This window comes from Giraffa tippelskirchi, chromosome 13 (genome assembly GCF_054371585.1).
Source record: "Giraffa tippelskirchi isolate mGirTip1 chromosome 13, T2T-mGirTip1v1.2.pri, whole genome shotgun sequence".
Lineage (NCBI taxonomy): Eukaryota > Metazoa > Chordata > Mammalia > Artiodactyla > Giraffidae > Giraffa > Giraffa tippelskirchi.
In genome coordinates this window covers 105,717,690-105,734,774 of record NC_137287.1, presented here as the reverse complement: position 1 = coordinate 105,734,774, position 17,085 = coordinate 105,717,690, and the positions used below count along the sequence as shown (strand labels likewise).

The following is a 17,085-nucleotide window of genomic DNA, read 5'->3' as shown; positions in this document are numbered from 1 at the left end:
GTGATAGACTTTTGAGTTTTGGAATTAATATTCTGTGGAATGGAGGAAACACTGGGGGGAACTATTTGAGACCAAAGTCTTCCACAGATCATTCTGAGGCAGCACAAACGGACCGGAGAGAATGAAAGTAATGACAAGTCAGTGAGGGTAGGGAAGAAGGATGCGGGCTGTGGCAATGGGGGCAGCTCTGAAAGAAATGATTCTCAAGTTTTGGAGATGGACTTAACAGGATTTGAAGACCAATTAGATGAAACAGCTGAACTAGTTATGAAAGGCTCCCAGAGTTGCTGTTAAGTAGAAGTACAGCAAAATGTTTAAGCACACAGTCTTTGGAGTCAGACAGTCCTGGATTCCAATTTGTACTCTTGCCATTTAACAGCTGGGGACACTTGTAGTTTCTCAATCATGTTGAACCTATGTTCTTTAAAACAGAGATGATCATTTGTCTGTGAAAGTGACCAGAACACTAAATGACAGTGCATGTCACATATCTGAGTGTTTGGGATATAGTACTAAATGCAGAGAGTTGTCCCGGATAAGTGAATAGAGGTGTGATATTGGTTGCTAGGATAGAGAAGACAAACAGAAGAGGTCTGAATTAGAAATGAGGACAGTAACAGCGTGGCTGTTTTCACTTATCTGCAAGAGTGACTAAAATTTTTCAAAGCCCTTCCTTGTGAGTTGCTTTGAGGAAACCCTGAGGCTCACAGCATCTTTGCACAATGGAAACTTGCTCATGGGGGACCAATACTGTCCTTTCTAGGTCTTCACTTAAGACCTGAAAGATTCCCATGGATCCTCCCCCTAAATGTCCTGACCACAAAGAAGCTTTACAGACACATGGGAATTGACCAATGAAATGAGCTGGGACAGCAGTTTCTGTTCTGGAGTTCTACAACGTGAGATCCTCTTCCTATAAGTCCAGAGACTAGCAGGCAGTCAGTCACAGTCGAGTTCCAGTTCGATGCTTTAAGAGTTTGGGGCTGGAAAGCAAATGTTCAGTAAAAATAACTACTTATTTTCCCAGGGAAGATTTCCTCATGCTGGGGGAAATACATCTTCCCTCTTTTCCTTAGCAACGGTGAAACTAGAGCTTCCTAGCTGCTTACATAGGACAGATTAAATACGATATGGTCTACTTTGAAGGATCTCCAAGGAACCTGTCTTCCAGTCACTGCTAGATCACCATATTAAAATAAATTAAAAAAAAAAAACAAAACCCACTTCCCTTAGCATCTTTCCACTGGGTCAATTTTAAATAACAGCACGATCACTTGGTTTCCTAATAAGAAAAAGTCTTGTTAACTAGCTGGTGATTTTCTATTGAGCACCTGTGGCTGAGATCCTGTCTTAGGGCACCCTTAGTTGCGCCAGAAAAGGAGACATCTTCATTTTGGTTCTCTTCAACACAGGCACCAACTCCAGTCTCACCCAAGTCTTTCTAGTTTTTCTCTCATCTACTCCAAGCACAGACAGGCAGTAACTTGCCCACTTACAAAAGCAGAGGGGGAGAAATCTATACGTTCTGGTTACATAAAAGGCTTCCCTGCAGGTGAGGAAAACCTTATTCAAGACTAATAGCAAAGTGTGCAAATGAAGGACCAAAAAGTTTAATTGTAAACAGTCTTACATCTTTTAAGGAAATGCAAGTGAAGGAGCCCCCTGCAGGACCTTTATAACAGCACTTGACTCCCTATGGTATTTGTAGAGTTACCTGAATATTTGAAATTACAATTTAAGAAAACAAAGGAACTCCAATACAATAATATACAATCCAGTGCTGCTATTCCATTTTTGGTTAACAAAAGCATAGCATATATACAAATAATCCTGAAAGCAACTAAAAAAAAAAAAAAAAAAATGAGGGGGGCTGGAGATGCCAACAATATTAAATAGAAGTAGTTAACCTAAAGGAATTTAAAAGGATGGAGTTACATCCAAAACAAGGAAGGATATAAAAACAGAAGTCTAATTCCACAAGTCATCCCTAGTAACATTTCAAGTTATTAACCAGGTAAATAAAAAATTGGCAGAATGGGCTTAATTGACATAGTTGATTTAGGATGAAACTCTATGGGCTGGTGAGTCATGTTTCACTAAAATTTCTGATGAAATGACATTGGTATGTCAATCTCTTGATGAAAAATTAGTACCCGAACTTTTAAATAGAGTTATTGTAAGTCTTATGAAATTAAAATTCTCCTGCACTTTGATTTAAGATCATAAAAGCCAGAGCAGGAACTCATTATTATGAGCTGCTGGACCAGTTTTAATCTATTTGATAAAACAAGTAAGGTCCTTCCCTCCTCACCCAGGCTATGTGAAACACTGCCTTCCCCAACCTCCCAAAAGAGCAGAAGAATAAGACAATTGCTCATTTTACTTTGTTTTTATTTCAACATAACATGCAGTAAAAAAATTAACAGGATTTATTAGCATTTACAATGCTTACAAAGAAAAAGAACTCTAAAAGCAATTTAGTTCAGATTTAAGAAATTGCTCTAATTAAACACTTACAATAAATCTATTTCCAAATGATCAGTTTGGACCAAAATTTAACATAGCATTTGGTAGATATTTATGTCTGCTGTCTATCTGCAGTATTTTTATATAACCTCTGATTCTTGGGATATCCAGCCCCCATTTTCCTAACACAGCAGGGAAAGACATATACATGTGGCCATTTAAATTAAAGAAGAAATGGAGTAAGGGAGATCCCAGGCTGCAAAAATATATACAAGCATTTACCTTTTCCAGAACTAAACATTTCTTCCATAAAAATATTAAAGAGCCAAGCCCTATAGAACTAGGGCCAGGACTACTTCATATATAACTATTCTGTATTTTAAAAATATAGGGCAGAAAGCCTTTTGGATGATATTTATACATTTTTGCACAATATTTCTAGGTCCCTAAATGAATCATCAAGCATTATGTAGAACAAAAAAGTCTACTTTCTTACATTATCTCTTAATTTAATCTCATAAATCTCTAGTAAATATTGTAGGTAACTACATTTCAATATGAGCATTCACCTCAATAGGAAGTCTTTATAGAAGGTTTAATCTCCATAGCCATATATTACCAAAGTTCAGACATATAACGAATGGGTAGTTGGCAGACATTCGCTCTGTAAGACAAAGCAATAGTGTTTTTTGCCCCTACCAACAAAAAGGCAGAGTCACTTTGAAAACTAGGGCTTTTAGAGACCATAGTACATTTCCTAGAGTATGTAGAATAAAATCAAAATAAAGATAGGACTGGGGGGAGCCCAATCTCTCCCTTTACACTAGCAATTTCTGGATGAGGCAACCCTTTCACGCACATGTCTGCTTTATGATGGCAGTGTTTTAGAATACAGATACACAAGTTTAAAAGTGTTTTTGTCATTGTTTCAAGATGTAAAAGGAAGAGTAGTTAGGGACAAAAACCCCTATTTCCTTTCCAAATAGAACAGGGGTTTGCTATTTGCTTATTTTTGGCTCAATGCTACTTTTTCATGCTATGCTACTGAAACCTGCCCAAGTCCCTATTTCATGACATATTAGGTTATGAGTTCAGTTATGATAGGCACTCAGCTGGCTTAGGCTTCCTCCCGCTGTCCTCTGACAGCAGTCATCTTGCTAAGTCTAAGCAGGCTAAGTTAAAAAAAATTACCACAGAGAAGGTCAAAGTGCCTTAATCAGTTAACTAACAGAGCAATCTAATATTAAATAGTCACGGGAAAAACCTGTTAAAATTGTTAGAGGTGAACAGAAAATCCAAATCAGGACAAGAAAGAATGGAAGTAACTACTGTAACATTTGTCAGAGAAATTGTCAATTTGTGAAGTTTTAATTTACACAGACAATACATTTCCGTGGTTACTAGAAATGTATCGCTGTAAATGTATTACTCGCTTTTTTAGCCAGTACTACAGCTCTTCCTCCCTAATGAAAATGTGATTTTATAGATATTTCATTGACCTCTACTTGGATTAGAAAGCACTCTAATTTGAACTCCTTAGAGGTAGTTAAATGGAGTTGTTGGATTATGATAAAATTTAAAGATGGAATTGATATACAGGAACATACAAAAACTGTCGATGGCCTTCAATAAATTCACCAAATTAATTCCAAAAATTGGCTAACTTTTTTTTTTTCTGTACAGTGAAGGCAGCATAGTGTCAATATTGTTTGTGAAGTTTAGTATTTGTGAGGCAATTAAAACAATCAAACTTCCAAATGAAGAGTGTTACATCATTTGCAGACTGGGACCAACTTCTCTCTGAATTCAAATTAACAAAACTACTCTGTGGAGAGATACAAGAGTCTAATCTAGTCTTTTCTAGGGATAACATCAAATGATGCATGGATTTCATGCTCTGGAAAAACAACAGTCAGGCCAGGCTGAAAGACGAGGGAGAGCACAAGCCGGAAGTTTGCTCACATTCCCAGAAGCTGGGCTGTTTTCAACAAATAACTCTTTCCATGAGGCTTAATAGGTAGAGCTTACATATTTTAGTTACCAAGGGACTTCCCTCCATATTTTCAGAATCTCTAAAAGAAAAAAAACCTAAGTGAGACTTCTGAGACACATACACAAATTTTTTGTTAAGAAAACAATCTAGTGGAATAAGACAAGGCAGATTTCATTGCTGTGTTAATCTCATGGTAAGTAAGGTTTATGACTAAGTCATTTGCAGATCTGATTTCTGAAAACACTGAGAAGAAACCCAGAATCACTGGGAGATACATCTCAATGATAACATTAATTTACTTCACTCAAGGTAACGCTCTAAACAGTCACAGTCCAATTTTACAAGTGTGCAATAGGCAAAGAAGGAAAAGGACAAATGCTGCAAATGAGTTCTTGTCCTTTGGTGGTGCAGGCTCTCAGAATTCACTCTTGTCCAAAGCCTTCTGTTTCTTCAATAGCAAATAACAGCTTTTCCTTCAGTTGCTCATAGCTCTTGTAGGGTGGCAGGTCCAGGCGGTTAAAACTAAAAGTAAGAATTGTTACCTTGAGAAAAGGATATATACTTACAATGGTTTCAAAGCCAGGCAAAATTAGGTTGAAATCTCAGCTCTGTTACTGGGCCCTTGGGCACCTGTTTTTGTTTTTAACTTCTCTGTTTTTTTCTTTGGTAAAATGAGAGTTAACAGTGTTTACCTCTCAAGATACAATGAAGAAACAAGCATATATAGCATGGTACCAGATGCTCAACAGGTACTCAGTAAAATGCTAGTCCTCTAAACTTTCCCATTCACTCTATAATCAAACGTGGCCAGCAAACGTTTGCTGTTTGGGCTAGATGGTAAATATTAATACTTTAGGCTTTGTGGGTCATAGGTCTCTTATCAAAAGGTTTTAAATATACCCCATTAACAATAAAAATATTTTCTGCTCTCATATCTAATATGCTAGTCCTACTGACTTTCTCTTATTCTTAACTGTGAGTTGTTACAGGACTCTTCTAATTTGGGGGCATATGAAGGACACTTTCACAAGGAAACAGGTAGTGACTCGGTCCTGAAGCCTTGGCCTCTGCTGTAGTTTCAGGATAAGGTTCAGGTAGACACTTGGCGGGCTTCCCAGGTGGCTCAGTCGTAAAGAAGCTGCCTGCCAATGCAGGAGACACAGGTTCGATCCCTGGGTGGGTCGGGAAGATACCCCGGAGGAGGAAATGGCAACCCACTCTAGTATTCTTGCTGGGAAAATTTTATGGACAAAAGAGTCTGGAAGGCTACAGTCAGTTCATAGGATCACAAAGTGTCAGTCATGACTGAGCACTCACTCAACAGATATTTGGTAACAGAAGAAATAATGTATCCACAAAGGTAAAATAAATTTACAGTTATAGAAATGAACAAATAGAAACATGGAACTTGAAAAAGTAATGAGACTGGTTTTCACGTATGACTGAGATAAGCTGTTCACAATAATGTAATGGCACAGTGTGTTCCAAGTTTCAAAAAAGAGACAAAAGGTCAAATCAAAATATATGTGTACAAGATGAGTGTAAGAAAATCAACTGTATCTCGATATACTAGCAATGAATAATCTTAAGTGAAATTAAGAGAACAATTCCATTTATAATAGTTTCTAAAAGAATAAAATACTTAGGAATAAATTTTTCAGAAGAAATGCAGGGACTTACGTAATGAAAACTACAAAACACTGTTTAAATACATCAGACATCTAAATAAAGGGAAAGACACCCGATATTCATGAATCAGAAGATAATACTGTTAGGATGGTAATACTCCTCCAAACTAATCAAATCAATTTGTATCAAAATCCCAGCTGATCTCTTTGCAGAACTGGACAAGCTGATCCTACAATTCATATGGAAATCCAAAGGACCCAGAAGAGCAGAAATAATCTTGAAAAAGTTGGAGACTGCATATCTAATATCAAAACTTACTGAAAAGATACAGTAATCAAGACAATGTTACTGTCATTGTGGACAAATATTACAGATCAATGTAAAAGAACTGAGAATTCAGAAATAAACCCACATATTTATGGTCAACTGATTCTTCAACAAACATGCCAAGCTGTTTTAAAGTCTATTAATGAAAATACAAAAACGCACACAAGAGCATAAAAAGGGCAGATAGGAAAAATACACAAATGTCCAGCAAAGTCTATATATGACCACTGAAATGTCTCACAAAATAAAGTGCAAATATTGTTGGCATTACATTGAATTCTGACATTTTTTATTTGAGTTAAGATAAGGGTTTTTAGTTTTGTACATTGTTGGAAATGTGGTTAAACTACATTTATAATAAGAAAACATTATTTCTGTCACTATGCTACGAGTATCTCTCTCTATAGCTACCTAGATTTAATTTCTTCTTCTGCCTACAGAGAAATGTTAAAGTGTTTTCTAAATATCACATTTCAAAAAAAAAAAAAATGCAGTGTTGAGAAAAGGGATTTACTGTAAATCGGTAACAGGGATTGTTTTGGGGTGACAGAAATACTCTAAAACTGGATTGTAGTGATGGTTACTTCTTTGAAAATCTACTAAATATTACTAGATTAAAATGGGTAAGTTTTTTGTTACATAAATTATATGTCACTAAAGCTGTTAAAAATAATTCAATACCATGGGGAAAATATTTCATTTCTAGTTTCTAACATGCTTTTAGTACATACAAGATAAATGAGAAAAGGCTATTTTCTACACTTTTTAAAATTTTTATTTTGGAGCATAGTTGATTAACATTGTGTTAGTTTCAGGTGAATAATAAAGAGTTTCAGTTATACATAAACACTCTTTCTGATTTTACTTACCAGGTATGACTTCTAGGCAACCAATTTTCTTTCCCGACTTTTTCAATGCAGAACTTCTGTGGCCCATTGCTCCCTAAAATATAGTGAAATCATCAACAGTTTGATAGTGTAGTGGTTCTCAAATTGCTATCCCCAATTCAGCTGTATCAGCATCACCAGGGAACTTACAAATTACAAAATACACAGGCTCCAACTGAATTGAATCAAAAACTCTAGGGGTGAGGCTCAGCAACAATATTTTAACAAGCTTCCAGATGATTCTGATGAGTGCTCAAGTTTGAGAACCATATTGTTAATGCATGCTAAGGAGGAGAAAATGTAGTTTCATCTATATCCCTTAGCTATAACAACAGAATGCCGTAACTAATAATATCTCACATAAGAATAGAATGCATAAAAAGTTTAATTTCAATTTTAAACAGGGAAACTAAAACTCACTGTCTTATAAAATTTGATTTAAATAGAAAACTGTGAAAACTTTAGAAAATGTAAACTACCCAGTGAATTCAATAGGTCCTGTAGGGTGTACCCTTACACACTTTTTACCCAATTCTTGCCTCTCATTTATCTTGAGTCGGCTGTTAATGGTTATCTTTTAGTACTGGTTTTCTAAAAACATCACTACTGCCCCCTAAGCAGCATTTATTGGTGGTCACAAGGATTGGAAGTACTATTGGACTTTTGAATAAGACAGCACCAGGCACAATTAATGTTCTGCCACGTGTAAGATAAGTCAAGCCAAAGAATTTTCTCATGTTCCACTTGACTAAACACAATACAAATATAAATTGGTAGTACTTTTGCATCTACTAACACTTCGTGTTTTCTTAAGTAGTTATGTGAAAAGCCCAGTAACATAAGATATGGTCATTATGAAACAGGATAGCTAAAATAATAATTAAGCTTGAAATTATTAGTTTATGTACTGCACATTCTCTCAATATATTATAGCATTTCTAGCCACACAGATGACAAGTTTAATAGTGCTAATTAGTATATAACAGTAGAGTCTGGATTACTTTTAATAGACTGAATCAAATATTAAAATAGAGAAATATGAAATGAAGGCTTCTCAGTGAATTTCATTGATAAAGGCTATTTGACAAATAATATAAGTTACCCTGGATGCTTTCTAAAATTTTATGGACTTGTAAGACATCATGTTGTAAACATAAACTGAAATTTTAGGCTGTCTATTGTTTTCAATCTGACACTGCCCCTAAACCAAACAATGTTCATATAGACTTCTGCACGTTTGTTCCTATTTTTCAACCTATTTCAACTTTTAAAAGGTCTGAGGCCTTTTAAATATCAGAGCCTTGGCTTATACTGGAATTCCACGATTAAACATTATACTTTAGATCAGCTCTTTTAAACAGGAACAACTTTTTGTGTCTTCTAATAGTTTTTCCCAGATATACATGTATTGAAATAAATGTAATTTCTTCATAAATCACTTAAAAACTTCTTGATATTACAGTTAGTGTTATGTTTATGTAGTTTTTGGAGGTTGTAGATACATTTCGTATCTACCAACTTTATTATATAATATTAAAGATATAAATATGTTACAAAAATGGGATATTAGATCTGATAAGGTCAAGATCCACCAGATTTAATTATTATATACATTACTCTTACAACTTTCTTTTCCTATACTGGGTGGAAGGAAGGTTAAACTAACTGTCCTCTAAAATTTGATGAATCACAATTTCACTCTGTCTTCCAAAAGTATCCTTCTGCATTGCTTCAGACTACTCCACCCAATCCTAGTATTATTTCTAAGAGCAGACCTAGTTCTTATTTTTTTAATAATCAAATTCCCAGTTTTTATTGAGAAACTTGTAGCAATTTTTCTTCATTTTAGTCACTATTCCTGAACCTCTCCAAACCCCAACATGGTCTCTCTTTTTCAAACTAGAGAGCATTTTCAAAGGTGCCCCTCTCCAAAAATGTACTTAGAAATTATCCTTTTTGAGACTTCTTTCTCTGCAGCACTAGATAAAAACTTGTCTTCTATATTGCTTCGGAGAGACTAAAATATTTTTATTTTTTACTTCCTGGCCTGTCCTCTGCCTCTAGGCTAGTCCTATCTCAACCCTAAATACAGATGTTTTTAAGCATCAGCTCTCTATTCTTTGTATTCTATTTCTGCACAAGCCCATCCATTCTCACAGCTTCAAATGTCACTGCTTCACACTGCTCTTATGAGTCTACTTTCTCTAACTCTTACCTCTAAACTCAACACCTGTAAAACTGTCCCCTCACTGAAATTTTCTACTTGGTTGTCCGACAGTCACCTTACACTTAGCAGATTTCTTACACTTCACAACTTCTCCATGTTGCATAAAATGTAAGCATTCTTCCTTTATATTTAATCTTCTAATCAAGTCTTAATTCTACCTTTGGAACTCCTCTTATTTCTACCTTTTCCATCACTATTTTCTCTCTTAAGATCAGTTTCTTGTCATAGCTCTAACGGTTTCTTCCTATTTCCACGCTTTTCTATTTGCATGCTATACCTTACTATCAAGTCTTCCTAAAATGCAGCTTCAGCTGCAAGTTCTACTGTCTTCAAAAAGCTCCCAGAGCTTCCAAAACCCTAAGTAATGTTCAAATTCTTCTGGTCTGGTTTTTAAAGTCTTGAACTGGTTCAACACACTATCCAAAATCGTCTACTTGATCTACTTGTTTTTTTACCTTTTGGTTGTACCACAGAGCATGTGGGATCCTAGTCCCCTGAACAGGGATTGTACTTGTGTCCCTTGTGTTGGCAGTGCTGAGACTTCAGCACTGGACTGCCAGGGAAGTAACCTATTTGATTCTTTAATTTTGACTCTCTTTTTCCAGTAGACTTAAGGATTCCAACTTCTATCCTCCCATGCTACTTGCATATTGTTAGTGTTAAATAAAGACCTGAATTTACTTATTATTTAATCACAAAATATTCTTATAGTCATTCATTTCTAAACAACATACAATTTAATCAGTGACTTATGTGACAGGCACTAGAAATAAAAAGATGAAGATATGGATCTATATCTCAAGCAGCTCCAGGTATAACAGGGAAGAGTGGTAAACAAGTCATTAAAATATAATACAAATAGTAGTGCCTGGCTCACGGGAGACACTGAAATGTTTGCCAAATGACTGAAAAATGTGGAGTCTAGCCTAAGAATTAAACATTTTTGAGATACGGATTACAAAGTGATTTAAAAGTTGACACAAATCCAGGTTAACTATATCTAATTAAGAAAACAGCTATACTTTGTTATTTCTGTTATACTGTATACACATTAAAGTAACAGCAGTGTGATCCTATAGACATACCCATAAGGTCAGCAAATCCTCCAACTGGCAGTCGGCAGGTCCCAGTAACAAACTGCAAAAGTCGCATTCTCTTCTCATTATCAATTTCTTTAACAAACTGTTAAAAGCACATTTAAAGAGACATATAGGTCATATGCGACATTTGGAATACTAAACAAGAAAGGAAAAAAGATCATTTCACATCTTAGTTGAACTCCTAGGGACAGATGCACCAGAAAATGCACCTATCACGGTGGATGGTAGAGCTTCTCCATGCTGGTCAAAAGCCCCACTAATCAGCCCCCTCCACCAATACCAATCCTAGTACCACAACCTTATAGGTAAACAGAAAAAGAAGAGCGCCCTACTCGTGTAGCCTCAACATCAGCTCTTCTAGGGCACTCCTCCTTTTACCCCTAGATCTGCCTGTCCAACAGACATACATGTGGTTACAAAGGACGCAGAGTTTGAGTTAGAACAGACTTTTTGGTTTTATGAACAAATGAAATTAAGCTCAAAATTCTGACCTGGATATATCCCAGGAATGTTCTTCTCTCAATGTTCTTTATGTTTTGGTGTAGCTATGTGTTGCCAGAATTATGTGGCTTTTAACTCCTACAACCCTGACTCAAAACATTAAGTTTCTAGAGAATGCTTTCTAGCCTGCAGCACAAGAATTTTGGCTCAGCCAAATTTTTTGTAAAGAATTTTTATCTTACTGTACTAACTTATAGAAGCTTGATCATTTCAGCTTATGAGGTTTTTTTAATTTATTTTTAATTGAAGGATAATTACAATATTGTGTTGGTTTCTGCTATACATCAACATGGATCATCCAGAAGTATACAAATGTCCCTTCCGTTCTTACGAGTTTCTTTACATAAAAAGCAGGCATTAAAAAAAATTTTTATTTACTGTGGTTGAATATATATAAAATAAAAATTTACCATTTTAAGTATACAATTCAGTGACATTAAACACATTCACACTGTTGTGTCACTATCGCCACCATTTCCAGAACTTTAGCTTACCAAACAAAAACTCATTTCTTTAAACTTACTTCCTTGCTTCTGCCTTCCTTCTCCCTTGTCCTTGGTAACCTCTATTCTACTTTCTGTCTCTATAAATTTGCTTATTCTAGATACTTCATATAAGTGGAATCATACAATATTTGTCCTTTTGTGGCTGGCTTATTTCACTTAGCATAATATCCTTAAGGTTCATCCATGCTATAGCCTGTGTTAGAATTTCCTTTCTTTTTAAGGTTGGACAATATTGCATCATATGTATATACCACATTTTGTTTATCCAATCATCTGCTGATGGACATTTTAAGTTGCTTCCACTTTTTGGCTAATATGGATAATGCTGATTATGAACATAGTTATACGATAAGTATCTGAGTTCCTGCCTTAAATTCTTTTGGGTATGTCCAAAAGAATGTATTGTTGAACCATAAGATAATTCTATGTTTAACATTTTGAGGACCCACCAAACTGTTTTCCAGTGTTATACCATTTTATATTGTCACCAGCAATGTAGGAGGAATTCCAATTTCTCCACGTCCTTACCAAGGATGAATATTTTTCATTTTTTTAAATAACACCTTAATGGGTGTACATCTAACTTTTCTAATGATTAGTGAGCAATTTTTCAGGTGCTTGTAGCAGAAATTTTTGAGGAGACACCATTATGATTCCAAGCCAAGGGCCTCTAAGTTCTAAACATTAAATAATTCTTAATGAGATATGAATAATGAAAATCACAGTTCAGACAATTCTATACAATCCTCAAAGCATTTAGATCAAATGCAGGGGAATATTATTATCTGGTGTTATCTTATTCTCTGGGCATAGGTGCAAGGCGTGTGTTGCTTACTTGGCAATAGTCAAAGAATGCTGTATTTTGCATTCACTTATTACAACGCATATAGAATGGAATGAGGACCCTGAAAATACTGGTACATTTTGTTCTATGACTCATTTCCATATGTGGTAAGCATTTTCAACAAAGTTATGGTTTATCTTCCAAAAGAAAGAAACTGAGACAAACCTGCCAAAACCACATGATTTGTTTACTTGTCCTAGTATAATGACGGTAGATGGCATGTCTTTGCCAGTCATTCAAATCAATCTCTTGCATCCCACATAAAAGAACCTTTAGGGATAAAAAAGACAAATAGTTTCTTTAGGTAAATGTACAACCTATATAAAAACGCTAGACATAGATAAGACTAATATTAAACAATTTTCAAAAATTAATCAGGAAGCTTTAGCTAAAAATGTGTGTGTCAAGAATTTCATCAAAATTTTAGTTATATTACTTATAAAAGTTGAGTTTCCATGTTTGGTATCATATATACACATATTCAGGTGAACAAGTTACTCACTGGGCAGAGGTTCTAATACCTTTGGCAAAATTTTATATTTTTGGATAAATTATAGACTTTTAACCACTGGGGATTCTTCAGAAACATACTGCCAGAACAAAAAATATTACTGCCATTGGAAAGATAGTGAAGTGAGTTGAAAACAGATACCTGAAAGCATTATTTACCAGCATGCTTCAGAGGAAAGGAGAACTCATTACCTCTAATTCCTTTGCATCAAAGTACTGTAAATACTGCTGGGGAAGAATTTCATTAAAGCCCTCAAAGAAAGCTTGCGTCTGTTCTTCAACACCGCGAGACAATCTCCATTCAGCTACCATTCTGGTAAATAATTATAAAAAAAGACTATGAGGAAGTTTAGATTTTACCTTTAAATTCTGAGTATAAAAATAATTTTTAAAAACTTTATTATGAAAAGTGTCAAATACACATAAGTAAAATAAATGAACCCTATGTACAGATATCTCAGCTTCAAGACAATACCAATCTTATTTCATTATGCCTCTATCCATACCCTAGACAGCGTATAATTTCATCTTAAACAAGTATTTCAGTATATATTTCTATTAGGTCTCTTTTTTAAAAACATAACTATATTTCTATCATCACACAAAAAAGGTAACAATAATTCCTTTACATCAAATATTCAATGCTCAACTTCTACTGAGTGACTCAAATTTTTGGACATACTGACTGAATCAGATTCAATTTTCTTCTAATTTTCATCTACAAAGACATATCAATATGAAGTCAAAATCACATCAAATAAAAAACTTTCTGCTTTGTTACAGAATGATTTCAATGAGCAAACAAACACATATTTTAGGCATTTGATTACTTGATGACAATTTCAGACAACAAAAGTTCTAAAGTTTATTAAACTCTGAAATTTTGGAAAATAGCAATGTTAGTTGTATTGGACTAATCTCCCTGGTGATCATAATTACCAACACTGGGCAAATTATAGATATCAAATGTCTGAAGGCATCAGAGAGAAACCAAAGGCAGGCAGAAACTGGTGGGGACAAGATTCTTGAAGGAGGCTGGCACACTGGAGCAGAGCCACATTTACTACATTTTTCCTCTGAGGGCACTGACCAGTTTACAAAGAGCACAGGGAAATGAAACTCAAATTAAAAGCAACAGTATTACTGGGCTGAGGAGACGTAAGGTTGACAGCTTAAAGCTGCCAAAGCAGCTACAGAAAAATCCCTGAAAGAAAAAAGACAGAGGGAGTTCTGAAATCTGCACTTCAAATACACTTCAAATCCTTAACTGACTCCTAAATACACATGTGCAAAATGATAAGATGCCAGGGAACCCTGTCCAGTGAACAACTGGAGAGTGAAAGACCCAAGCAGAAATTGTGGCAGTCACCTAGTGCTGTAGAGACAGAATTTAAGTTTAATTCTCACAAGCTACATGGAAAATACCTGGGCTTTCCACTGTAAGGACTATGGAACCATGTTCTAAGGAATAAAGAAAATGTTTTAGGATTAAAAGCAAAATAGAAATAGAGTAGCTCAGCAACCATCCACAAAATGAATGTGATCTGTCCTTAACTTTTTGTCAAAACTCAATATACTTCAAAGAAAAAAAAAGAATTCAGAGCCTCTACCATGTATTATCCACAATGAAAAAATGACTACATGTGCAAAGAAGCTGAAAAACGTGACTCTTAAGAGAAAAAAGTCCATAAATAATAACTGGGAAAACTGATAGTCCAATGTTGAAGTTAGCAAATGCTTTTAAAAAACTATTAAAATGTATTAAATAATTTAGAGGACAAAATGGACAATCAGTATGAAGAGATGAAGATTCTCAACACAGAAACTCTTGAAAGAACCAAATGGAAATTTAATAATATCTGAAATGAAAATTCAATTGGATGAGTTTAAGAGCACTGTATTCAAAGACAGATCAATCAAAATGGCCCAAACTGAATCACAGAGAAAATGAAAAAAATACAAACACCATCTGGGATAATATCAAAGGTTAAATATACATGTAACTGAAGTCTCTGAAGTATGAAAGAAGGAACCAAGGCAAAAGGAACATCTATAGAGAGAAAGCACAAAAATTTTCCGTACTGCCAAAATGGCATCAATCACAAGAAGCTTACAAAATGCCAGAAAGGATAAATATAAAAGCAATCACAATTAGATATGTCAGAGTAAAAATGCTTAAAAAACAAAATCTTTTAAAAGCCAGAGAAGAAAGCATATACTTCATCCAGAAAAGAAAAACAATAGCTCACACCATCAAAAACAGAAGCCAATAATGGAATAACAGCATTGAAAGAAAGTGCTAAAAAAAAAAAAAAAAAAAAAGCTACAAACCTAGAATTCTAAATCGAGTGAAAATATCCTTCAAATATTGAAGGTGACATACATGTATTTTCGGATAAAAGCTGAGACAATTCACTGCCAGCAAGCACACATTAACAGAAATGGTGAAGGAAGTTTTTAAAGCTGAAGGGAAATGATCCCAGGTGCAAAAAATGTATCTGCAGAAAGAAATGAAGAAAACTAGAAATGGTAATGTGAATAAATATAAAAGACTACTATTCCTTAATTTCTTTTAAAATATACTGATTTCTTAAAGCAAGAAAATAGTATTACGGGGTTATAAACATCAGAAATACAATGATAAAAATAGCACAAATGGCTGAAGTGAGATAAAATTATACTATTATGAGCCTCTTATAATATATTAGTTATAAATTACAATGTTACATATATGAATGTAGCAGTATAAAATTAATTAAAAGTGGTAAGTTAAGGATGTATATTTTCATTAGAGCAATCATTAAAAAATTAAAGAGGTATAGCAAAGAAAAACACCAAAGATATACAAAAAGAAAACTAGAAATTATTAATACAAAGGAGGGCAGGAAAGGAGGAACAAAAGAAATTGGGAAAAAGAAGAAACAAATAGCAAGGTGGCAGACTTAAGTCCAATCATGTCAGTAACAACGTTCAACTTAAATGTACTAATTGCAATTAAAAATAAAGATTATCAGACTGGATAAAAATAATAAGACCTAAGAATATTCTGTTTATAAGAAACATACTTTAAACAGAAAGACAAAGGATTGAAAATAAAGCATAGAGGAAGATATGCCATGCAAATATTAATCACAAGAAAGCTGGAGAGGATATATTAATATTTGAAAAGTAGAAAAACAGGCAAGAGATCCAGAAGCAGGAATTCAAGCAGCTGCAGTTATGTGAAATCTCACCCATATCTGACAGAACTGGTGCTGAGAATATGTGAGTGAACTAATAACTCGAGACTAAAAGTATGAAAGCAAAGCATAAGAGAATACACTAAGAAAATCATTTTACTTAAAAATTTTACCTGATCTTTCAATATTCCCCACAAAAACATCTGCATATAAAATTGAGGTTGTTTTCAGTGCCATGATGTTAGATGGCATAGTAGTTACAGAATTGGTATTTAAAAGGGTGATCCAACACTGCTTCTACCCTTCAAACTTCCACTTCTGGAGAAAAACTGAAAGTTCTATCTGAAAATTCTATTACTTTATAAATCTGTTCAAAATTCTTTTCTGTTTCTTTATAAATCTTCATATTTCTGGTTAAACTGAAATATACCAGAAAGGGGAGGTGAAACTCATTAACATCCACTAGACTGATTCTTTGTAAGGCTTACAGTTTGAATTAACTTTCATGGTAGTCCCTTTACCCTGCTGCCTCCACAAGAATCCATCCTACCTTTCATGTGCTTTGCTGTCAGACTTGTTACAAAAAATTTATACTGTCTGTTGAACTTAGTCCTTAATTTCTTGTCACCTGGCCTCTACATCTACCATTGGGCTATAGTTCTAACTGTTATAAGGATTGTCGTTAACTTACTAGCCACCACATTGTCTAAAGATTCATTTTCCTTGGCTCCTGAAGTACAGGACATGGCAAAGGGGCTATTAATCCTGAGCTTCCTGACAGCACCACACACTATGGCAACTCTATTCACAATTTGTGACCTGTGCTTTCCATCCTATGTATTGCTTCCAATAACTTTTGCTCTGTTTCTACGTAACTGAATCCTTCCCAAACATCAAGTCTCAAATTAAATATCAT

At 34.7% G+C, this 17,085-nt stretch overlaps 1 protein-coding gene across 10 annotated transcripts in view; it reads right to left on the bottom strand.

The window, feature by feature from the left end:
* Positions 1–2,374: 2,374 nt before the first annotated feature.
* The window catches only part of ITCH (itchy E3 ubiquitin protein ligase), a 102,301-nt gene continuing 87,590 nt past the window's right edge, over positions 2,375–17,085 (bottom strand). For all 10 annotated transcript variants that reach the window (XM_081559823.1, XM_081559827.1, XM_081559821.1 and 7 more), the window contains 5 exons: positions 13,183–13,303; positions 12,646–12,750; positions 10,615–10,711; positions 7,285–7,357; positions 2,375–4,981 (listed from right to left, as the gene is read on the bottom strand). In XM_081559823.1, the coding sequence (XP_081415949.1) occupies positions 4,882–4,981; positions 7,285–7,357; positions 10,615–10,711; positions 12,646–12,750; positions 13,183–13,303 (496 nt within the window). In that variant the 3' untranslated portion in view covers positions 2,375–4,881. The remainder of the gene's footprint in view (positions 4,982–7,284; positions 7,358–10,614; positions 10,712–12,645; positions 12,751–13,182; positions 13,304–17,085) is intronic.